General features: G+C 39.0%; 3 protein-coding genes across 3 annotated transcripts in view; 1 reads left to right on the top strand and 2 right to left on the bottom strand.

Moving 5' to 3' along the window:
• LOC131248795 (serine/threonine-protein phosphatase BSL3) overlaps nt 1–19,897 on the top strand; it is a 72,630-nt gene extending 52,733 nt beyond the window's left edge. Inside the window, exons 18-21 of the mRNA XM_058249250.1 lie at nt 52–127; nt 18,276–18,411; nt 18,491–18,630; nt 19,124–19,897. Of these exons, the coding sequence (XP_058105233.1) occupies nt 52–127; nt 18,276–18,411; nt 18,491–18,630; nt 19,124–19,207 (436 nt within the window). The 3' untranslated portion in view covers nt 19,208–19,897. The remainder of the gene's footprint in view (nt 1–51; nt 128–18,275; nt 18,412–18,490; nt 18,631–19,123) is intronic.
• LOC131248796 (small ribosomal subunit protein eS27y) lies at nt 17,597–18,097 on the bottom strand. The gene has a single exon (XM_058249251.1). It carries the CDS (start codon nt 18,066–18,068, stop codon nt 17,808–17,810), a length of 261 nt encoding a protein of 86 aa, XP_058105234.1. The 5' UTR covers nt 18,069–18,097; the 3' UTR covers nt 17,597–17,807.
• Nucleotides 19,898–22,075: 2,178 nt separating the features above from the next.
• On the bottom strand, nt 22,076–23,653 carry LOC131248794 (syntaxin-121-like). Its single transcript, XM_058249248.1, has one exon. The coding sequence runs from the start codon at nt 23,372–23,374 to the stop codon at nt 22,481–22,483; it is 894 nt and encodes a 297-aa protein (XP_058105231.1). The 5' UTR covers nt 23,375–23,653; the 3' UTR covers nt 22,076–22,480.
• Nucleotides 23,654–25,884: the final 2,231 nt, after the last annotated feature.

Raw genomic sequence — 25,884 nt, 5'->3', positions numbered from 1 at the left:
GCATCTTTTTAAAATTTTCTGTCATTCTGATTGTGTTTCTCTTTTCTATAGGTCGGATCCAACAGAGAATGATAGTGTTGAAGGATTGCGGCCAAATGCTAGAGGCCCTGGCCTAGTGACATTTGGGGTGAGCTTTTTCTTTCCATTTACTAGTTATTTTTGTCCTTGTTTTTGTTTGGTCAGAGAAATAACATCATCGTTACCATATATTTCAATGTCAAAAGTAGGAAATTCATATGTTTTCCGGAAGAGGGAGTTGGGGGGTTTGACCTGGTTTGCCTTATGTTTAGTATTGGTAAACGTGCAGAATCTGCTCCTTTTGTATTATATTGATTGCTCCCTGTTCTGCAGTAGGGTTTTCCTCTTGTTGGGTTTCTACGAGGGGCATAACGGGTAAATTGGAAAGGGAATTGTATCCCCATGTTTGAGGTTCTTATCTGAAATTTGTGAGCCTTTGTGATTGCTTGTTTCAGTTGTATTGCCAGAGTTTCTATGCTTTCTCTAATATATTGAAACTGCCTCATAGAATTTCTTTAGTTGAATATTTTTTATCGCTTGTTCTTCTTTACTCCAAACCGAGTTGGAAGCAGGGACATAACAAGGGATGTCCAACTGGGATCAGCGACTCTAACAAGGTTGACGTGGCAGTGGTTAAAGGAACTTATTCATGCCCAGCTCCCTCATCTATTATTGAAGGTGACTTGGCCAATGTTATTTGTTGGACAGATTCTTCAGGTGCGTAGCATTGGCCCTTTTCAAGATGGGTGGGGGAGAACATAGAGTTGAAAGGGACTATTTTAGTGACCTTTTCTAATGTTGGTACAAATGCTAATGTTGTAGTGGATGATTAAGCCAAAGAGGGTTTTAGTCTCCATAGCCTTGTTTTGGGATCTCCTTTCCTTTGTTGTAATTTCTTGTTTTCTCTTTCCAATTAAATTTAACATGATCTTCAAAACAAAAAGTCACCATGTGTTTGTTTAGAGTTAGACTCACACTTCCCTGCCTCAATTGAGTTCTCTTTGTTGGGTAGCTCGGCCCACACCTATTCCAGTGATAAGATTTTCATCATAAAACACCGGCAACCTCCATGTCCCCTTTCCTTCAATCCTTCCAACCCCTCCAACTCCTATTCTAGAGATGCCTCCACCTCTATCGTGGTTCATCGTAAATGCGGGCTAAGCCATTCAGGTCCCCCCTTTTGCTTTCTTTTACCCGACATTGAAGCTCCTTAACCTCGCTTTAATTTGTCGCTTTCCTCCAAGAACAAAAGTTAAGCTTGGTATTAGGATTTGGGAGGATAAAAATAAAAATTAGGCTTTGCTTGCTAAAATGGTGGTGGAGGTTTGGTGTCAAGTGCAGTGATCTTTGGAGGAAGGTTATTGCTTGCATATATTGGTAAAAGAAGAGTGGATGGACTCTAGGAGATATGGTTAAATGGGGAGGATCTTAAATTTGGAAGATATTGCCAAGTTTGGGGATGGGTCGGGACCAATGTTTTAAATATCGACGATATAAGCCAATATATCCCACGATATGTCTTGTATCCCACCTGTGCGATACGAAACACATAGGTAGTGCCAATATATCCCACATGTTCGATCTGGTGAGCATTTTTAATTCCCGATCCTTTTTTTTTTTTGTTGTTGAAATTATGTTAAATCAGTGTCAAATGGTTACAAATCTATTGGTTCTTCATGTTTTGCATGAAAAATCATGGAGTTGGAGCTTCGATTCGATATCCGTTGGTTCTTCATGTTCTCCATATTTTTTTTTTTCAAAATTTTCCTTCATCCAGCTATCAATTGAGACTAATTTCGAAGTATTAGGAGTATTTGATGAAATGATCATCACATACACTCTAATTTCGAAATTTGAGTGTGGTTGGTTCGATTTGGGAAAAATTGAGGAAATTTCTAAATTTCTCCAATTTCTCCCAAATTGCTTGCAATGTTGCACTCCAAACATGAAATCAAGCATGTATGAGGGTTGATTTGCTAATTTGTTAAGTTCTTGTCAATTTTTGAAAAATAAAAATCATTTTTAATTAAAATATTATTTTTTTTGGAAATTTCCCTTCAACCAACTGTCAGTTGAGAGTAATTTAAAAGTATTTCGGAGTGTTTGATGAAATTATCATCACATACACTCTAAATGTTATGCATTCAATTTGAATATAGTTACATTAGTTCAGTTGAACAACGCATAGCTTAGGACCCTATACAAAAGTAACCTATTATATGCACTTCTTTTTTTGAGATGTTATGATTTAAAAGTGTGTATGAAGGTCTTTTTTAACAATCCCAGAAGTTTCATTGAAAATTTCAACCATTTTCCCAATGTTTCCCTACGTTTCCCAAAAAGTGCGACAAATTACCTGATACAAACGATATATCCTCGTGTGATAACCGATACACATCTGTATCCCAAGGATGCAATATGTAAAGCGATGCCTATATTTCAAACACTGGTCGGGACAAGTGGGTGAAGTCTTTACCAAGGTGATGATACTTGAGATTGGTTCGTGTGATAGAAGCTGGTTCCATGATGGGGACATCTCGCGCACACGCATGCCCCCCTACGCACGTACTCAAGGAGGGCCGCACCTTCTATCTGGCTCGATAACGACATCCATGGAGGGCCTCCTAGTTAGAGGACTGTGTTTTGGTTCCTTGGGGTGGACCCGATCATCATGTGGATCCCATCAATGGATCTCATAATCGTGGCCCACTACCCTAGGTGACCTAGTACTTTGGGTTTTGCTTATTATTGTTATTAGGAATATCATGGACGGTTTAAATTGCTTTGATTACTTGTTATTTTTGATTACTTGGTCTCCAAGTAATAGGTTATGCACATGCCGCGAGTTTTGGGGTATAGGGTTTTATTATAAATAGGCACTCCTTGTAGTCTTTTTCCGCATTGAAGATTAATAAAATTGCTACGTTTTTCTGCTCCTCTAAATTTCTGAGTTGTGGAGATTCAATTGGGTGTGAATCCCTTTCTTCCTCGAAGGGCTAACTACCGTGGTGCGAAGCCACACCTATCCCGATTTGCCCCCGTCTTCTTCCATCCATATTTCTCTTCTCCTACAATCATCTACGCTTCAAATCCATCCTCTATTGCAGCCGTTTTTCTCTCTACAGCAGAGTTCCAGAATCTGGCTCTGCAGGAGGGTTGAAACTTCGGCGGAGTACCACGCATAAACCGTTCATCGGATCGAGCTGAGATTTGCGGGTTTTGGAGTCCATCCCTGGTCAATTAGGGCCAAGGTGGTCTTTTTCTGAATAGTGGGCCCCACACACGTGCGGCCGGGATCATACGTACGTGCATCTAGGCCATTGCTGTTGTCCACACCTGCGGTACTTCTTTGGTTCGTTTCTCTTATCTCTTTCACTCTTTCACCCAAAATCCCTAAACCTAACCCTAAATTACTCGAATCCCCAATTTCGTACCCTTTCTTCAACCTTAGGGTTCCCCGAATTGAAATTTTTGAATCCCTTGGATTGGGGGAATTATTTCTGTGCATGTGTGGATGAATTTACCCTCATTTGATTCTTGTTTGGTCTATAGTTTTGATTGATCTAGCCCTAGCATGTGTAGGCCTGAATCCGCATAAGATTCCCCTTGATCGAGTGTTTGAACTTTTGTGTGGAATGTGGAATTTTGTGTGATTGTTTCTAATTTAGTATGATCTTAAGCTTGAATTTTTTTATTTTTTATTTTTTTTACATATCATGTTTAATTTCCATGTCCTGCATCATTCCAGGAGAATGTTTGGGTTGGTGATGCTACACTTCCGGTGTGGTTTTTAGTATAGTTCTCTCTTCCAGAGAGGAACATCCTTGCTCAGACTGTTTTGAAATTTTGGTTTATCAATTGGTGTGGAGTTTGATCTTCAGCCGGAACTTATGGGATTTTGAGCTTGAGGCTTTGTAAAACCTCAAGGAATTAGACTAGGCAAACCTTCCTTGAAATAGGGAGGATATATGATATATGTGTCTGGCTGTATATGCCCCTCACAAGAAGTTTCTACTAGGAGTTTCATCCCGCTCTACATCCTTGTAACCATGCCAAACCTCCATGCTCTAAGGTTTGGAACTTACACACTCCTTGAGTTGAAGTTTTCTGCTGGAGAATGGTTGCGAATAAGATTCTCCTGTTGGATCGCTTGCAGTGGAGGAAATTTTCCCTTCTTAATGTGTGTAGTGTACCTTGAATCAATGGATCACTTGTTTCTACACTGTGATATGGCTAGGGATACCTGGATTGTCTTTTTCCATCTATTCATTATATCTTGGGTGCTGCCCTCGATGACAGTTATCATGTTAGGATGTTTGGGCGGCCCTTTAAAGAGGAAATGATTTTTTTTTGGTAGAGGTCACATACCCTCGCAATTATGTGGGGTACGTGGAAGGACAAATCTTTGTCAGCTGTTCGAGTTCTCAATCCCTGGGAGAGCATATTAAATTTCTTGTAAGTTGGTCATCATCATCATCGTCATCGCTGTCATCTAAGCCTTATACCAATTAATTGGGGTTGGCTACACGAATCCTGTTCTGTCATCCACTTTAACAAGGGCCAGAATTTTTCTTACTACCATCCACGTCCTTTTTGGTGTTCTCCTTGCCCTTTTAGAGCCTTTAACTTGTACCAACTCACTCCTAACCAGTGCAATTTTTGCTCTCCATTGCACATGACCAAACCATCGAAGTCTACTTTCCCCCATCTTATTACATTTTGGTGCTACTCCTACTCTCCCGCCCGTTAGATGAGCTGGTAGAGACAATGTAGTGTGTGTGAGTGATCCAGGGTTCAATCACTAGTAGTGTTACCTTTCGGAAAAAAAAAAATGTTGCTACTCCTTAGTTCCCTTATTCATTTCTAATCTATCCTTCCTCGTCTTGCCCCTCGACGATCTCAACATCTTCATTTCAGCTACACTTATCTTGTGAATATGTTGTTCCTTAACTGACCAACATTATGTCCCATAAAGCATGGTTGGTGAATGGGCTATCGAATCAAAGGCAATCGGGGAGGATCGGCTTGGTGAAATTTGGGCTGATTTGTAATTTCTATTTCCCTTTTCTTTTGTGTTATTTCTTGTAATTCTTTAGGCCTTTGGCCTTTTGCAATAAAATTTATCACCGTTAAAAAAAAAAAAAAAAAAAAAAAAAAAACACAAAAAGAAAACATGGCTGGTCTTATAGCTATCCTATAAAATTTCCCATTCAATTTGACTGGCACACAAAAATCACATAAAACTTTGGAGGCACATCTCCATTTCTTCCTTATAGCTTGAAATCTATGGGCAACATCCTTCTCAATCTCTTCGTTCTCATGAAATATTGACCCAAGGTACCAAAAGTGGTCATTTTGGGAAACTTCCTGGTCAGCAATCTAAACTAATTCCTCACTTTCACTCCTGTTGTTACTAAAATTGCACTCATATACTTTGTTTTAGTCCGACCAATTTGAAATCCTTTAGAATTCTAAAGGGTGAGGGGAACTAACCTTTGAAGTAGTTGGGCTGAAGTTGTTTAGGGTGGTCTTCAAGCCTTAAGAGGTTGGTCTCCTGGATCTCTTCTCCCATGCAGTTAAAGTTAAATGTTGACGGAAGCTCTATTGAGAAACCTGAAAGTTCTAAAATTGGAGGGGTCATTCAGGAGCATCTTGGTGACCAATGGCGATTATTGATACAAGCTATATGTAGATGTTTGCAGCTACAGTGGGGGTGGCACTTTTTAAAGAGTACTTTTGTGGCTCCTTCATTGTTGGGGTGATTTTATGCAATTGCTTGTGTTTTCGGAAAATGTTCTGCTCCTTAGAAGCTGCAATTCCTAAATGATATCTTAAATAACTTTTTCTTTAAGACTTGGGTTTTAGTCATATTGCGAGAGATGCCCCACCCTTTTGTGAACTTCTCTCGCAAAGGTGGATTTTTGTATGTGCTGCCTTTACCAATTGGACCTGTTTTTCCGATAACATAACAAAATGATGATGAGGATGATTTATATATGTATGATGTATATGTTTCAGATACTCTCAGCCTTCTGTTTAAAAGATGAGAAACATTAGGTACAATTATATAAACTGATTATTTTAGAGAAAATGTGTTTATTCTAAGAGTAGAATTTTCTCTGATCATTTGTTGTGGCCTTTATGAAGGCGTGAACTCCAACAATCCCTTTGTCTTGAGGATTTCCCCTGATTTCCTTGCATTAAATTTTTTTTTTTTTTTTCGAACTATAAAAAAGAAATGATTGTTACCTCTAAATACAATTTATTGCAGTAAACTGCTTCTTCTATTGCAATATGACTCGATAATTGATATTTATGCCAAATTGATGGGCAAAACCTTTCTTCCATTTTTACTACTATATTAGTACTTGAAAATTGGAAGTTAAGTAAGGCACTAGAGTAGAGTGTTGAGGCTTAAAATAGTGGAACTAAGGTAGAGTCTGATATGGAACACAATTTTGCAGGAGATTACTTGAAGTGATTGGTTTCATTATCTAAAAGGTCCCAAGATCTCAAACAGAAGGAAAAAAAAGGTTGGAGTTAAGAGGGGCATCATCATGAAACCTGAGGAAGCAGTGATGCCAAAGAGATCAAAGATGGCTAGACCATGGTTTGTCCCTGAATGCTCCTAAGAAGTTGGAGGTGTGACGAGTACCGTAGGACAGTCATAATTGTATTCAACATTGACCCCATATGGCAGAAATCTGAAGCCTTATACATTTTCAAGAATTATGGAATGTTGTTTAGGATTGTGATGCAAAGAAATTAAGTTACAAGCTAACTATGAAGGTTTGCTTTTGTTTATTTCATATTTAGGGATAAAGCAGAGAAGGTGGTTGATATCTTGAATGGGCAAAGGTCAAACGGTTGAGACCAATGGTTCATTTTTGTTGTGTGTGTGTGTGTGTGTGTGTTTAAGAAAGGAAGATTGAAGCTTTGTCTCACTGACAGGAATGACTTGTCAATCTTCATGATCGATGAGTTTTCTAGGTTGGTAAATTAAAATTGAGGATTATAATGGTACTAAAGGCTATTATGTAAAGGGATTGTTAACCCTGTTATGTGATATGGGGTTCTATCCATTATAAAGAAGTGGGTCATAATGATCCCTATCGAACGATATAGGCTGATATGCCCCATATTGGCATTGTTAGAGGACTGATGCACCGTTATCGGCCAATATGACCATAAAAGCCCATTTTGATTTTTTTTTTTTTAAATTTTTATTTAAACCCGGTTTTCCACTTTATTTATTTTAATCATAAAGGAAGCTTAAAAATTAAGTCTAGAACTAGACGTAGGACTATTTTGAGGATCAAAACACAAAATTTGAATGGGATTGAATGAATGGAAGCTGATTGGACTATTTTTGGAAATATTGGAAGCAAGGGGTAAACTATAAATTATTATTTATTTATTTATTTTTTCATTTTTCCATCTTTGTGTTGTACTTATATGTAATGGGCCCTAATGCACTAATTCATTGCTTGACTTGTGTTCAATTAGGGCCTATTTGGTCTATTTTCAGCATGTCAAGTTGACACTAACCGACAATTAACATATTTACTAAACAATGGCCTGTTACACCGTCAGTCAAAAAAAAAAAAAAAAAAAAAAAGAATATATATTTGGGACCCTAATATTTTTTTAGAATTTTACCAATAAATTTTGAGATCTTTTTCCCAAAGAAAAACAGTTAAGGCCATTACAAAGCCACGTTGTCCGATACGACTTGTATCATATCGACCATTTGACTGTCACCATTACTAAATACCTTGAAGGCTATTCTCCTAATGGGAGTTGAGAAGATGGATTAGGAATATTTCTTCCGATGTTGCTATTGAAGTTGGAGGTCGATAGGGTTCTACAAGATAATGGGAGAAAGGCAGATGGACCTCTTCTCGATATCGAGTGCAGGAAAGTATCATTGGATTCTTAAGAATTAAATAATGTGGCTTACGGTGTTGATAGTACCACTTCAATGCATGGGTCATCTAAATGTTTAAAGTCATTGGATCATGCTATGGGGTTGTGCAGGAGATGGATTTGAAGTTTGTATGCAAGGAGATCTTGGATGTGGGAAGGGTTGGAAGTCCTCTTAGATGGTGGTTTGCCAGCGGAGTTTACAGTTCCATGTATTGTTGAGGGTTGTGCTTACTCTATCAGGATTAGAGGACAAAGAGGAAGCATCTGGATTGATGAGAGGAAAGCTTTCTGGGGAGGGAAGGTCATTGTTCTCAGTAGGAAGTAAGGGGGAGAAATGGATCGATTTGGTCAGTTGAGGAAGATGATGATGTAGAAAACGTATTCTACCCATAATTTATTGTAGTAGTGTGCTATCAAGGGTAAAGATGGTGACTTTACACAACTGAAAGAGGAAGATCGATCCTGAGGTGGCCTATGGGACTAGCTAGAGTGGAGTTACCAACAAATGGTCACCTCTCCATAATGATAGTGTGGGGATAATTGAGTACTCCCAAAAAGGTGATGGTACAATTGGTTGCTTTTACAAAATTTAATTTTTTTTTAAAAAAAAGGCTATGAGATTTTTACGAGATAATTCGTGAGTGAATTTCATCTCATGGGTTTCAAAACCTACGAGATTTTTACGAGATAGTTCGTGGATGAGTTGTGGCTCATGGCAAGATTATCTGTTGCTTTTACAAAATTTAAATTATATTTGTTTAAAAGCCTACGAGATTTTTCCGAGATAATTTGTGAGTTTCACAACTCATGGCAAGATTATCTGGAAATCTCTATGGTCATTGCATTATGAAAATATCGTCAGTGAGACAATTCTTTGAACCGAGTAGGGATAAGAATGTAATTTTGGCAATAGATGAGGGAATTGATGGAATCTTGAAAAAGGCATCCTTTTTATGCTAGATGTAGTTAAGTTGACAGGGTTGACATCAAAGGAGTATTTTTCATCTAAGGTTCCAATGTTGAAGGCCTCATTTATGGCGTTCAAGTGGAATTGAGCTAGATGCTTTGCAAGTGGGGCTAGAGATAACTAATTGTAATATCTCAAGGACTTTGGGGAGATCAATCGGTTGGGGGGACTCGGGTGTTGGAGGATTACTTCAGGAGAGTGAAGTAGACATTGAGATTTCTTAGGTGCAAATGAACTCGCATGGTTAGTGAACTCTTTCATCTCTTCATCCACTAAGACATGAAAAGTTGGAGGTTGTGAATGACAGGGCAATCTTGTAGGTTTGACGCCTTGTGCACATAGGATTTATTGTTTTTGGCATGGGGTTTGGTTGGTGGAATTATGGGGAATAAGGATATGATCATGGTGTAGATGATTTTATGGAATGAATTTTCGGTGACACTTCAATACTCCCTTGTGTGTTTGTGTATGGGTGAGATAATTTTCTTTGGTCTTCAATGTCGTACATGGGTTGATTGAGTCAAGGAAAAGGCCCAATTTTTGGGTAGAGCTTAAGCGACTGATGGAAGGTGAGATTTGCTATGTTGCATGGGAGGTGATTTTAATGTGTTTCAATTATCCCAAGGCAAACTGGTGGATGTAGATTGAATATTAGTATGATAAGTTTTGTTGATTTTACCTTAAAAACAAGATAAGTTATCATTGATATTGTCTTTTCTAATGATCTAATCGATCTTCCTTCTTGGGTAGTGTGGTGGGGGAGGGATTGTATACTTGGTCTAGTTATCATCGAAAGCTGATCAGGTGTAAGCTTGACTGACTCTTGATTTTTATCTAGTGGGAGGCATTATGATGAGGTGGATTAGATGGCTCTCCCTCGTTTTGCTTCCAATCATAGCCTGGTTCTTCTTGAGGTTATGGCTTTGCCTTTTGGCTAAGTTTTATTTTGATTCGAAAACTGGTGTGTTGGAAAAAGGATGAAATTTACCATGAAGTTGCTAATGTCAACAAGGATGAAGAGATGCAAAATCTTAATGATAGTCTGAAGAAGGAAAGGGAAATGCTAAAGGAGTTTATGGAGGATTTGAGGGAAGAGTTGTTGTGGCAGTAAAAGTCTAGGTCTACTTGGTTTAAAAAAAGGGAGAGGAATTTGATTATTGTGGCTTTCCAGAAATGGTTAGTTGGAGGTAGGGGAAAAGTAAGGTGTATCGAAACAGTTACGTAATGGCTTGAATTTACACAGTCGGCGATATTATTGAAATATCGCCAATACACTAGCGATACAAGTGACGCCTGGAATTTACACAGTCGAAAATATTGGCAATTCATTAGAGATATCGATACATTGGTGATACAAGCGACACCTAAAATTTACACAATCGAAAATATTGGTGATACATTGGTGATACAAGTGACACCTAGAATTCACATAGTCGAAAATATTAGTGATTGGCGATATCGATACATTGACGATACTTAGTGATACATCTTCAATACTTGGGATTTCTGATACAGCTGGTGTTATCGGTATCGCTACTAGTGCTGTCAGTATCGCGGAGCCGAAGAGAGAAATAATATCGAGGACACTCAAAACAATTGGCGTAATGGCCCAGGGTCATTATGCATAGTAATCGAAGAAGGAAAAAAGCATACATGTTGCAACTACTCCTTTCATTTCCCGTCTTTGTGCTCTATAAGCAACAAACTAGCAATACTCTTCTCCAAAGGGGTAGAAAACTCTCTCTCTCTCTCTCTCTCTCTCTCTCTCTCTCTCTCTCTGTGCCTTTCCAAAAGCATATGATAACATGGCTTCTTTATGTCCAAGCATTTAAAAGAGAAGGTTCAACCTGTTGGACCATAAGTTACAGTGCAATGGCGGATAATTCTAACCTTGTATGTGTGTGAGACATCCAATCCATCCAATAGGTTGGCTCTATCATGAGGATCACCTTTTGCAAAACTCAGGCATATCCACTTATCGAGTGACCACACTTGTACTTTTTGCTATTTATCACTGGCTAGAAATTTGTCTATGGTGTGGCCCACCTAATGACTAGATATGGATGATTTTTGCATTAGGTGACCCCCATTTTGGGGCCAATCTATTGGAAATGTTGGATTTCACATGCATTTAAACGGTTAGAAGTTATATATGCTGGGTGGACCATAGCTTATGATCTAACCTGTTGACCTAAGACCTTTATTTTAAAAATTATATGATACTCTAGTGGTGTATGAAACTTGATACACTTGTAGTCCGAAATTTGTGCATGTAGCATTTATTAAATCAAGCTAAACCCATTAAAATGTGGGTCCCGTTGTTGTTGAGTTACAATCCCAAAATTAGATTGTTTGAATGATCGTAATCATTGATTTGCGGACACTTGTTTGTTGACAGAGGACCATTGGGTATTTTTATTTCTTCACCATTCCAATAAATGTCCTTGATCTGGTAGTTGAATGATGAAATAAGTATAATTTTGGGTTGATTGCACTAGTGGGATGAGTGCCATAGATTGCATGAATTTTAGGTTGATTCGGGGGCATTCAAGTGGTCTCCCAAATCGGCGACACTATTCATCCGATTTAATTTCAATAATTTTTTTCCTTAAAATTTCTTTGGGAGAATGATGTCAAATGCTTAGGGATATGCATTAGTGGGATGAATGCCATAGATGCATGATTTTTTTGTTGATTTGGGGGAACCCCAAATCAGCGACACTAGTAATTTAATTTAATTTTTTGCTTAAAATTACGTAGGGGATTGATGTCAAATGCTTTGGGATGTGCATTAGTGGGATGAGGGCCATAGCTTGCATGATTTTTATTTTTATTTTTATTTTATTTTTGCCAATTTGGGGTCAATCTAAGCCTGTCATGTTAATAAAATCATCAGATATGCCAAGACAACATTCTTACTCAAGAGTGGACCATTACACCGTCATAAACATGTTCAAAACCACAAAAGAATGCGCATTTGCAATTCTCTCAATATTTTGTATTTTTCCAACTTTTTTTTTTGGATTTTTTTAGCGTTATCAGTTGTTATGCGTATTAGTAATGGTGGGGACCATTATGCCCACTATTGGTGTTGTTTGAGATGGATAGAGAACTCTTAGGGTATGATGAATTTACCTTGTTCTTTTCTCCCCTCAAGAATGTCAAGATGTCATTAAGTGACTTGATGAAGTTTTTGATGAAATTCCATGCTTGGTCGAGGCTTAATAAAATTTTAATGCTTCATTACTTTTGTTCTAAAAGTTGAAGAGCTGTGTGCGCAAGGACTTAAAGCCTTAATTTGGAGTGTGCTCATAAAGTTTTTGTGAAAACCTTCTTTGGAGAATAAGGGAGGTTTTTGGGCTTTGTTATATCCCATTCGTAAGGTCCTTAATCATTCATCAAGGACCGCCAAATTTTTGGATGGTGCACTTGTGGCAAACAAATGCATAAAAGTTTGCCATTGCAAATGGATATGGAAATGGCTTTTGACCACAATGACGAAATTTTTTCTAATTGCAAATGGCTTGTAAATGGAATTGTTAGTGGGAGATTGAGATTCCTCGAATACCCTCTACAAAGGCATCATGGTAACTAGAATTTTCCCACCTAGTCCATGGGTTGGATGGGATTTGGGCCGAGGTGGATAGGGTGGATTATGAAATGCATGTTGATGGTTTTTTTCTCCATCATTGTAAATAGGGCTTGTTGTTACTTCTATAGCCTTAGATGGTTAAGAAGATGCTTTTCACCGTTACTATTCTCCATTGTGCCAAAAGCCTAAGCAAAATTCTTACCTAGGCTCCAGATCTTGGTCCTATTAGGGGATTCTTAGTGGGTATTTAAGGAATCTCACTCTCACTCACAAATTTTTGGTGAAACCTTATTATTTGAAAGCTTCCTTTGAATGAGTTGAGAATCTTAGAGGTGTCTTGTGGTGCTTTGTAGCAATTATAGACTTGGTGTTACCAAAAGTTCCATGGCTCGTGTGGCTTCTATGAAAAGGATTGTTAATTGTCGGTGCTGTGGATGAATGTAAAATGGCTTCTTTCCCATTTAATTATCTTGGGCTGCCTTCAATTAGAAATCAGAAAGCAATGGCCTTCTGGGATTTTGTAGCTAAGAGGACAGGGAAAGAAGTTGCCTCATGGAAGACAAAATGCCTATCCTTGGGAGAATGACTCTCATCAAGTCAACCCCCCTGAATCTCCCGATCTTCCGCTCTTAAAATGACAATGAAGGTGATGAAGATGTTGGGATCCTATTCAAAGGAATTTCTTATGGGTAGGGAGGGGGTGGGTCCTAAATCGAAATTCATGAATTGGAAAGAGGTTCAAAAGCTAAAAGAGGAATGAGGGATTGGGATTGGTAATACGAAGGAACGAAAATGGTAGAGCTGCTTAGATGGTGACCAATCGTTGAGGAATTTGAATTTCTTTAAATGGATGTCATCACGAGGAAATGTGGTGTTCTGGAATGAGGTTGGTCTTTTGGGAGCTTAGATGGTCCTAAGAAAAGATGGGTGAAATGTTTGGTTTTATTTATTTATTTATTTTTTATTTTTACACACACACACACGCACACCCCACACACTCATGCTAGTGGAATTTCACCACCTATGGATACTCGAACCCTTGATCGGGTGTTGAAACTCCTGAGAGTCTACCACCCGAGCAAGAGTACGGATCCTGAAATGTTTGGTTTTGATAGATACACACACACACACACACACACACACACACACACACACACACACCATGTGCATTGGGGGTTTTGTGTGTAAAGATGCCTGATTGGGGTTTAATACTATTTTTTGGAAGATGCTTAGGTCTAAGATGAACCCCTCCTTTTTCATTCCCTCATTCTATAGCTCCCATTAGAAAGGAGGCCTTGTCAAGAACTTCTATGATGGGGAAGGGTGGAAGATACCTGATTGGGTTTGGGAATTGTTCTTTGGAAGATGCTTGGATGTGAGCAATGTTTTTCGTATCGTTATTGCGTAATGTATCACACCTTTGGGATATGGATACATATCTGTTATAGGATGGGATTTATCGGTTATATCGTGTAGTTTATTGTTGTTGTTGGGAAACATGGGAAACATTGGGAAATTGGTCAAATTTTGCAATGAAACTTCATGGATTGTTTAAAAAAACACACCAATATACTCTTAGACATAAAAATTAAAAAAAAAATCACAAAAAACAAGTGCAAATAATAGGTTTCCTTTGTATGGGGTCCTAATTTATGTGTTGTCTGACTAAACTAATGCAACTATATTCATAGTCAATACATAAAATTTGTAAATGTAAGAAGACATGAATACCTGTGGATATTGATTTTTTAAAATATGTTTAATTATTATTTTTTTCCGAAAAATTCCCAAATTGCCAAGAATGTGTAGATTAGGTTATATACATGTTTGATTCATATTTAGACATTAAGATTGTAACCGATTTGGGAAAATTTTGGAAATTTTCGGTTTTTTCTTAATTTTCGGCAACTTGCTCAATCTCCCTCAAATCTTGAAATTGAAGTCAAAATCCATAATTTTTCATGCAAAACATGAAGAATCATGATCATTTGCTACTATTTACAACACACACACATACATACATACATACATATATATATATACATACATACATATATATATAAATAGATATATATATATATATATATATATATATATATATATATATATATATTATATGATATGTGAGGGTGGGCCCTATGTGGGACCCATCCAAAATACGTAACCGTAACGGTGGTACCCGTTACGCGATACGGGGCCGTATCGGCCGAGTCACTTTTTTGTACACGTAACGGCCGTTACGGGCCCGTTACGGGTGTAATGGCCGTTACTGACCCGTAACGGCTGTTACGGGCCTTGGAAAAAAAAATAAAAAAATAAAAAAATAAAAAACCCTTACCTTTTTCCTTTCTTTTCTTCCTTCTCTCTTCTTCTTCTTCTTCTTCTTCTTCTTCTTCTTCCTCTTCTCGGCCTGCTACGGCCCTGCTGCGGCTGCGGCTGCGGCCTCCTCCTCCTCCTCCTTCTCTCTCTCTCTCTCTCTCTCTCTCTCTCTCTCTGTTCTTTCCCTCTTTTTTCTTCTCTTCTATCCCTCTTTTTTCTTTTCAGTTTCCCTCTCCTTACTTTTTTTTTTGGGCAGCGTAAGCTGCTGTCGGTACGTGTCACGCTGAGACGAGCGCTGACACTGCTCGAGCTCCGAGTTGTACGAACGGTTCCAAGGAGATCAAAGTTATATAGGCTCCACAGTGATGTATTTATTATATCCACACCGTTCATCTATTTTTAAATATTATTTTAGAGCATTACCTAAAAAATGAATCGTATCCAAAGATCGTCCGGACCACACCAAAAATAGCAGCGGAGGTGATGATTTTCACCGTTAAACAATTTGTAGGCCCACCGTAACATTTATTTTCCATCCAATCTGTTCATAAGGTCAAAAAGACCCGAATGAAGAGGAAAAACAAATTTGATATTGATCTAAAAGTCATGTGATCCCAAAAAAGTTTTCAATGGTAGACGTTCAATCCCCCATTGCTTTTTGCAGTGTGGTCCACTTGATAATTAGATCTGTATTATTTTTCGTGTCAAGTCTTAAGACAATCTCGTCAAATGAATGGACGGTTTAGATATAACACATTCATCATGCGTGGGGCCCAAAAAACTTTGACATGTGTGCTACACTTCACAATCCAAGTCTCACCTAATTTGGGGCCATAAAAAATTGTACCAAAGACATATTAACTTAAAATTTACTAATTAAATTATAAACTGCAATTGCTAACTCACAATGCCAAAATCAAATTATTTGAATAGTTTTTAATTGTTATTTGGTGTACTCTTATTTTTTAAAATAGGGCCTTTTGGTTTTTTTCATGATTCACTATCCAATAAATGTCCACTAATACATAAGTGGGATAATGACAATAAATTGCATGAATTTGAGGCTAATTTGGGGCATAGATTGGTCCTCCAAGTCAGCCCGAAATTGGCAACGCCATCTACCTGAATTTAATTTCATTTTTTTAAAGAACTACTAGGAGAAAGATATTAAATTGTTAAGTATATAAATTAGATATTTAGAAAATTAAATATATACATTTTGTAGTCAAATTCAGGTTACTTGGTTCAAAAATTAATTAGACAGTCCGATACAACTTCTCACCAAAGAGTGGACCGGTACACCACCATAAACATGCTCCAATTTATAAATGAATGCATATTTGGAATGCTTAGAATATTCCGGATTTAATACATATTTTTTTAAATTTTGTTGGCAAAAAAAAAATTTACGCCGTTACGGGCCGTTACGCCCCCGTATCGCTGTTACGACCCCGTATCCGTATCGGTTTTGGAGGTCACCGTTACGCCAACCGATACCGATACGGGACACCTTGATGATGACAGGGTGTCTCCGCCCCTTTTAAGGTGAGACTATTCCCTGCAGATGCAAGCAATCACCCACCAACCACATGCCTTAGGTAATCCATGGGGAGGGGAATCGAACTCATGTTTTTGGGGAGAAAACCCACTACCAAAGCCGTTCGCCCAAATTGTGACGGGTGATACTATTTAAAACATATAAAAATGAAAAAAAATGAATCAAAACTAAAAAGTATGCACTGTTCAGAATCTGGCCCCAAGAAGCTTCCAACCACGATTTTCGATAAATTTTGAAGATTTTCTTCCAAAAAACCAAAGTGGACTAGTTGAAATTACCTTATAATGTACTAGGAGGAAGTTATTATTTTTTTTTTTAGCAAAAAAAAATAGAAGAAAAAACTAATTTTGTGACTTAAAAAAAAAAAAAAAGACAATAGGCTATCCCCGCCCCTTTTGAAGGAGAGACTATTACCTACGGTTGCACGCAATCATCTGCAAACCACGTGCATCGGGTAAGTGTGCGGGAGGGGAATTGAAACCGTGTATGTGGGGAGCACACCCACGACGCTGGCCGTTCGCGCAAACCCACGTTGGAAATTTTTGAGGATTTTCTAGGCAAAACAGCATCGGTTTCCTTTTATCCCTTTTGATATTGCGTTCAGTATTGATATATTGCACAATACATTAAGAATTTATAAAGGGGGAGTGGATACATTGCATGATATCGCGATATCCATGATGTATCGCAATATCGTGTGATATATTGCACGATACCATGCAAAATGAATATTAAAGTTGGGTTTTGTATTTGCCCATTTGGGATAACAGATATATTGTGGGATATATTGGTGATATCGCAAGATACTGAAAACACTGGGTCTGAGATGACCCGCTCCTTTTTCATTCCCTCATTCTGTAGCTTCCATTAGAAAGGGAGCCTTGTCAAGCACTTTTATGATGTAATTGGGAGTGTCCTGGTGTGAACCTTACTTTTCGAAACCTAGATGATGATGAGATCCAGTTTTGAGTCATTGATGGGTGTTTTGTATGAGGTTCATGTGAATGTGATGTGCTAGATCTGAAGATTTGGAGGTGAAACAATTGCTTTTTTTGAGGTCTTCTTTCTACAGTTGTTGTAATTCAGTTATTTTATTTCTGTTGCCAATATGTGGAGAATTTCGTACTGTGGAGTGGATTTGCTTGGACGGCCCAGTAGGTATAAACAGTGGCTCCTGTATCTTTTTTTTTTTTTTTTTATAATCAAAACATCAATATCATCTCATAGATGGCAAAAGCTGTCACTAAAACAATATATAGTTCAAACAAAACCCAATATCCATCACATCAAACTAGAACTAGATTACCATGATACCTTAAATGACAAGTTCTCCCAACAAAAAGAAATATATCTAGAAACAAAACCATTGATGCCTCATTTCCATTTAGAAACAAACCCCATGCTCAACTCTAAAAATGTTCACACCCTCAATCTCCCTTCCTCCTAAAAGAGCATCCCTCTGTCAGCCTCGCACGCCCTCCAGTTGGCTGACACAACACCGTCTGGCAGTTCCCACAGACCACAACAGTCTGCGAGTGGCTAAAGACAGTCGTGATATTGAAGCATCCCTGGCACTTCACATCCATGAAGAAAGAGTTGGGAGACTGAACGAGGCGCTTGAGCTTGTGCCTCTTCTTCTCGAGCTCTGCTGGAGGATTCAGCAGATCGATATCGTTTGGCAGCACCATCTTCGAGAGGAATGAAAATGGCAGTAGCTTGAAATGGCAGTGGCTCCTGTATCTATCACACAGGATAGATGCAAACTGTGGGCTCCTGTAGATTTTATTCTACACTACACAATTATTATCACGCATATGCATCATTTTTTTTGGAAGAGATTCCTTCTGTGTGCATTCTCATATGTTAATTTGTATAAAAACTGCTTGATACTACAGCCTGATCGGGTCATGGAGTTCTGCAACAACAATGACTTGCAGTTGATTGTACGGGCACATGAGTGTGTGATGGATGGCTTTGAACGTTTTGCTCAGGGACATTTGATCACTCTTTTCTCAGCCACCAATTACTGTGGTAAGTAACATTTTCAGCCCATGCTGTCCTGGAACTTTTTTGCCAGCTCTTTAATCTAATTTAATTCCTCTGTTTACAGGGACTGCAAATAATGCAGGTGCGATTTTGGTTCTGGGAAGAGACCTAGTGGTTGTTCCAAAACTCATTCATCCCTTGCCACCAGCCGTTACATCACCCGAAACATCACCGGAACATCATATTGAAGATACATGGATGCAGGTGCTATACATTGTAGAGTCATGCTCATTTCACTAGTCTCTACCCCCAGTTCCTCTACATGTGACCACGTGTTGAACATATGAGTTGTCCATCGGGTGGGGGCATCCTGTAGATCCCTGGCAAAATAATAATCAGGCTGTCACTCCCATTAGGTACACCAGTGTACAAAACAAATGGACGCCTGACCATGCTTTTAAGCCATCCACTTGTTTCTTGCATCATGGTCACTGGTTTAACTTTGGATGAGGTCACCAATATGGTGGAACCACCAGATGGTTAGATTGCAGCTCAAACATGTGGGCCATGTGGCTAGGGATTGGGAAATGCACACAGCTGGAATTAGCAAACTCTTTTTCCCAACAGGCAATGATTGCATTTTTTTTTTTTTTTAACACATGCACAAACACCCCACACACTCACGCTAGTGGAATTGCATTTAAAACATTGCATCTGCTCTGCAATTGATCTATTTGTTGATTTCATGCATGATCAGGAGCTCAATGCCAATAGACCACCCACGCCAACCAGGGGACGCCCTCAAGTTGCAAATGATCGGGGTTCTCTTGCATGGATTTAAGATCTCCACTGGATGTTGATATTCACTGAAGCTAACTGTATACTGCCCGAGGGCCACACCACCCGCTGGAAGTGCTGCAGTCGTTTTCATTAGGCACAGGGTGTTGGTAAAGAGGAGTTGACATTTCTGGGCCTGCCCTTGGGTTGTACCACTTTCCGGGTTGGGGGACAGATGGATCCAAGGGTATATTAATCTCTACAAAATAACCTGAGATGCAGGTGTTGAAGTACTAAAGAAATGGGGGGGGGGGGGGGGGGTGGGCGGTGCTGGTTTGGAAATGACGTGTCACTCCAGTTGTTGCGTTGCCTCTGTAAATTGAGCTGCAGGCAGATAGGCTTATGGTCTCCTGTTTTTCCTGTTGCAATGATGATACTAGGTAATCTTCTTCTTCAGATAATTCTTTTTTTTTTTTTTCGTTGTTTAGATGTTCTTATCGAGAACACATATGGTGGAGCCTCGGTGAGACTATATATGTTTACATAATTAACCTTTGATGGGGTAATGAATCATTAATCATGTATCATAGACGGTTGCCATGTGCAGCACATTTATGTTTATGTAATTTGGATTTTTTCTGTTTCTACAATGTAAGTTTTGTGTGAAGAGGAGGACAGACATTCAGAGGTTTGAAAATTTTGCAGAAATTTGTTTTGTGTGATTTGAGAGCTAATAAACTTTGCATATATACTCTGTTGATGGGCTTATGCTGTCAAGTTTGAACCCAACACTTGAGATTCACTGTGTTTTTTTTTTTTCCCTGTCTATATATTACAGGAGAAGGCTGGTGTAAAATAAATAATTTAATAAATATATAAGGAAACATTCAAAAACTCAAAAGAGGGTTTTAAATCATGTGGCTTTGATTATAGCTAGTGGGGACATGTAAGTTGTGCAGGCCGAATTAATGCCCGTTCGGGTGGGAATGTAAAACTACTTTGCATCATACCCCACCATATTCACAATGGCTGATCTTGGCACAGTATCGACTGTACACCTGGCATGCATATGTCAATCCCCAAATAATGGTAAGCTGGTCATTTTCTTAGTGGCCATAAAATGGATTGAACGGTAAGGATTGTCTCCTGTGATTTTTATTTTCTTTCTTTCTTTCTTTCTTTTTTGTTTTTATTAGTCCAATTCACCATTGATAATGGGGACAGTCTGGACTAGGGTGCAGGCGAAGATGTAAGCGGCACATCTGGCAGATACTTGATCTGTCATGTGGTGCCAAAGAGTAAGGTATCTTACATATTTTAATTGATAGAATGAGAGAAAATAGTCATTTAGTCCATTGATTTATTTTAATCCTTCTGTCCGCTTCTCCTAAGTAGGTCCCTTTATTAAACTTGATACAACCAACCAACCGACTAGGCCAAAATAGGGAAATTTTCCGTCTGAAATATGTTTCTTGGCCAGGATTATATTTATTAATTCGCCCCCCCCCCCCCCCCCCCCAAAATAAATAAAAATAAAAATCCCATAGCACATCCTTTACATGCCTCATGCGCTGCACACGTGAGTGAAATAATCGGAGCCACAATGATTAACTCGCCCCACCATGAATGTGATGATAATGCGTGCGCGCACACAATATCAACCTCATGGGTGCTTTCCTTGAGGTCGAGCTCTATGGTCCCACTATGATGTGTCTGACATCCACTCCATCAATCAGATGCATACTTCCATGGTGAGCTATGGGCCTAAAAATCAAGCCAATCCACACACCACAGATAACAGTTGAGAGTGGACGCTCACCCATTGAAACATTCCTGATTGTTTATAAGGCCCATTAATATGTGGTTCGCACATCCAACCCATTCATTGTGTGTCCCACTTGGATGAGGGGTCACACCAAATTTTAGGCCATTCCAAAACTAAGGTGGGTCCCTCCAAGTGCTTTTTACATGTTTTAGTAGTGATTTCACATGGTTTCAAATGGTGTGTGGCCCGCCTGAGTTCTGGATACCGCTGATTTTTGGGATATATCCCATAACTTTTAAGAGGGGACTCACCAAATGCAAAGTCTAACACACATTACGGTGAGGCCAGCCCACAGAGCTCGACCTCATAGAAGCTTCCCCTCTCTCTATTGGGCCCCACCGTGATGTGTGAAGGATATCCATCCCATCAATTAGATGCACCATTTCATTTCATGGTTATCTATTGGCCTAAAATCACAAGATTGTGGTCGGATATCAAAGGGACCGCTTTATCTTCCTTTTTAACTTCTCTTTGCAACAAGGTTTTAAGGCCTTGTTTGGATCAAGGAAATTAAAATGTTAATTTCCTAAATTCATTAACCGCTAAAATCAAGCTCATGAATTTTGCATTGGATTTGGATTTGATAAATATTCTCAAATCCATAGATTTGGGAGCATCTCTCTAATTGTAATGAAACGTTTTTTTTTTTTTTTCCCCTTTTAAATAAGTATTTTGATTAGCATAGGCTTTAATTTTATTTATTTATTTTTGGGATTTGGATTTACCCCAAAATCCATGGATTTCACTAATCCTTTTCCCAAATTCCTCACCACCCTGGCGATCCACATTTTTGTGAGCGGATACATATGTTCAAAATCAGATTGATCAGGCGATCCAATGGAGGCCTTAGCTGGTAGAATTTGGACGGGTTTACTACTCATTTTACTTGTCCATTTGATAGCCACACCACACATATTCTCAATGTGATTTTTAGGTTCTGAACCATGTACAATGGGCCCACTATTTCAACAGTTTTAGTTTTGGATTGAAGTTCATCTGAATTACCTGCCTATGAATCGATGGGTTGCCATACCAAGCTATGAAAAAGCCTTTCATTACTCTAATAGAAATAAATAAATAAATAAATAAAAAAGTTAAAAAGAGAAATTTCATGTGAACTTTCAATACAACCATTTCTTCCCTGCTAGGTGTCACATCCGGTCCATCGAAAAGGTGGGCCACACTGTAACGATCATCTGGTATAAAAATCAGGCTGATCCACTCGTCAAGTCAAACAGGACAATATCAATGGATAGCTGATGATATGATTCACCCAATAAGTTGATCGGTTTGATTTTCATACAACTTGATCATCATGGTGTATGATTAAGATTAAGATAACGTTCATTCCATATATGACTAAAAATGAATAAAATAAAATAAAAAAAATAATATTATGAAATAAATAAGACAGTATAGAGTATAAACAATGCATCAATCAAGCAACAAACAGAACATTTAAAAAAAAAGAAAAGAAAGTATAATGAATTAGATAGTAGTAATTCTAGAGGGCTACTTTCGAAGGACGATCGGTAGTATGACGATGAGGAGGATAATGAGGAGGATGATTATCGCGTAGCACGTCCACTTCCGTGTGTTCCGCTGATGCTTCTTGGCAATCTGCAGTTGATGGGTCCCACCACGGACATAGGAATTGGCACGAGCCAACTGGCTTTCTATGTCATCGACCTGCTCGCCCTGCGCTTGCACCAGCACTGACATGTCGAGGAAGATCTGGTGCAACTCCATCAGGTTCTTCTCAATCTCTTTAGCTGCATCGTGTCGTTCTTTAATCTCAGTTATGGTGTCCATCACCTGTCCCCTCCCTTGCTCCTGTATAGCCTTTTGCAGGAAAGTCTCACTTTCACCCGTTGATATGAGAATCTCAACTGTCCGATCGTCTGGTTTTTCTCCTGTGACAGTATAGTACCTCCTCTCAATAGTATCCTTGTATTCTGAGGCAATCTGCTCCCTCAACAGGCTAAACTTCTCCATGGTGTCGATCAGTTTCTTGCGGAGACCGCCAACTATAGAGGTGCGGGTGCGGTCAGAAGAGCTGCCTGGGCCACAGCCAGGCAGGGTTCGATTAACGGCGTTGGCACGTTCGAGGGCCTCAAGCTTGACTTTGATGAGTTTGGCACGTTTAAGTGCTTGTGTGATGTCGGCGTCCATGCGGGAACGGAGTTCCTTGATGGCCTTAGCTTTGTGGATTGTCTTGCTCGACTCGTTGGAATCATGTAGGCGTTGGTGGATCTTCTCCACCTCTTGAAGCTCATCTTTGATCCCTTCCACGTCTTCAAAGAACTTGTTAAGGTTGACGCCTGTCCCCATCTCTACCGTTCCATCCCCCGATTGTGGGTTGCCTTCCCGATGTTGGGAGAAGGACCTTGATAAGAGATCATTCATCTTATCTGATGGTGGTGTGGTGGTGGGTTGAATTAATGGAGGGATGGATGAATAAATAGATGGTTGGATGAGAGAGAGAGAGAGAGAGAGAGAGAGAGAGAGAGAGATGAATAGATAGATGGCTGGATAAGAGAGAGAAAGAAAGAAGAAAGACAGATAAAGAGGTGTTTTAGGGAAGGAAGGGAGAAGGAAGGAAGAAAGTAGGAAGGATCAAAATCATCAAACGCGGTTTTCTTCCATTGCCTGTTCTATTCATGGGTCTGACTGGTCAAAACACTCGTCCTACATTTTCAATTTGAATAACCCCATCTATTCGAAACATGCTTTTATATTGATTCAGCTGATCTTGACCATCTATGCTCTGTCCATCACACATAAAACTATATTTTTATCTTTAAAATCAACCGTTTTTTATTCATCTTACCCAAAAGTACATTGACCCTCCAACAGGCTTTTCATGTCTACCGCCAGTTTAAAGGACATAAATCCCACGGCTAGGATTATGTGTTGGCTGTGGATTTTCTTTCATGGGTCATCTATCGTATTTTCCACCAAATGAATAGGCTGGATTCACTGATCTTATAACCGATTTTACGTTGGCCGGAGCAACGAGCTAAAACAGATTCATTATGCGATGGACGTAGTGGTGGTCTACAAATCCTTGGTCATGGAACCAAATTTTCCTCCTACATATAGTCATACGGGAACGCGGAATAGGCGAGTCCGGTGTAATATGTTAGTGGGTAAGTCCCTCACCGTGGGGCCCACCTCTGTATTTGTTGTATATCCACGCCGTCCATCAGTTTTGCAAGCTATTTTAGGGCATGGAACCAAAACTGAAGCAATCCAAATCTTAGGTGGATCACACCACAGGAAGAAACAGTTGTCATTGAACGTCCACCATTAAAAACTTTCCAGGGCCTACTCGCTCTTCAATCAAACGCCAAGCTACGTGTGTTAATAAAGGCCGGCCTATATTTATAAAAAAAACGTCTGTGATTAAGATAATGCGGGTTAAGATTGGATCTATGAGATCGCGCACTTTACAGCTATTGATTGTTTCAGTGATCAGGTAATTTAGAAGTAAAGAGTTAGTCCTTTTAAATGAAAACTTTTTTACATTGCGATAACAACTATTTTTTCAACAGTGATCATCCTAAGACTCCTGTTTCTTAATAATATAATAATAGATGGAAAAGATTAAAACCAAACACTAAAATACAGATTTTATTGATTTGCATTTGATGCTCAATACAATCAGTTAAAAAATACAAGCCAGGCAAATAAATAAATAAATGATAAATACTTGCAATCGCCTACAAGGACAAACAATCGAGGTACATGGTCAGCAAGATGTGATCGGAGTGTAGGATGGGGATCAAGTAAATTCCTAACACGCATATACCAAAAGAAGGAAAATTGACAAAATTCAGCATAGTTTCGACATGTCGACCTTTGTGGTCGATAGGTCGAAATTCCACCAAAACTTTCAGATTATTTGCTGGTTGATTTTTGCTAGTTTAGATAGGTCAAAATACAATTCAACAGGTCAAAATACTGTTCCAGATTGCTCTAGGGATTTATCCATTAACAACGACAGCTTTCAAGGCAACGCAATGAGAATATCGGCAAGTCATGCAAGGGGTGTAACTGTTGTTGATTGCATGAGGGACGCCCTAGGGCAACTCCTGTTCGTGATAATGATTTGCCCCCTTTAAGCTCTGAAATTTGTACTCACGTTGATCGTAGGGCGATGCCGGTAATGAATCGTAGAATCACACCCGATAAGGTGGGATCTATCAACATAATTCCCCAACATCTCGAATGAGGCATTGATCGGATAAATCAGACAGATCAAGAATTCTTGATGAAATTTAATCTTCATAGTTTCAATAACCAACTCCACATCGAAGACTTCCTCAAATGGCTGCTTGAAGTTGAACGTTGCTTCGACTACATGGACATCGCAGACGAGAAGATAATGAAGCAATCATCACCGATACGAGAAAGCATTAGGGTTTTGAGAGTAAGGAAACATGGAAGAAAGCTTGAGGAACGGGAGAAACATGTTGAAATGGGATATATATCAGCTGAAATTGAGGGCATTAATGAGGATGTAATAATGATCTCGTATGGTATGATGCTCATACACGTGTTGCCATAGGATTAGCTATCTGTCCAAAAAAAAGGAAAGCACAATTGTCATTCGAAATTATTTCGGTCATGCGTGGTAACTGAGGCATTGCTGTGTGTTCTACATAATAGTTGTATTTATGAGGGGTCACACGTTGCTTTCACTTTTTTCTAAAGGTGAAGTGACATGGGGGTTAATGTTGTACCCTATTTCTGTCCGTTCTTATAAGAGTTAATTAAATAGAGATGTGTAGTTTTGCACGAGATATGTAGTGTATCTAAAATCTGTTGAGATACCCGAAGAGAATTTTGTGGATATATGGCTAGCGTCTATCGAGTGATGCCATGTCATCCGTAAAGCAATAGTGGCCGAGCAA

The sequence above is a fragment of the Magnolia sinica genome, chromosome 6 (genome assembly GCF_029962835.1).
Source record: "Magnolia sinica isolate HGM2019 chromosome 6, MsV1, whole genome shotgun sequence".
Taxonomy (NCBI): Eukaryota; Viridiplantae; Streptophyta; class Magnoliopsida; order Magnoliales; family Magnoliaceae; genus Magnolia; species Magnolia sinica.
The sequence above is the reverse complement of the archived record's forward strand: the minus strand, read 5'-3'. Positions and strand labels throughout refer to the sequence as shown.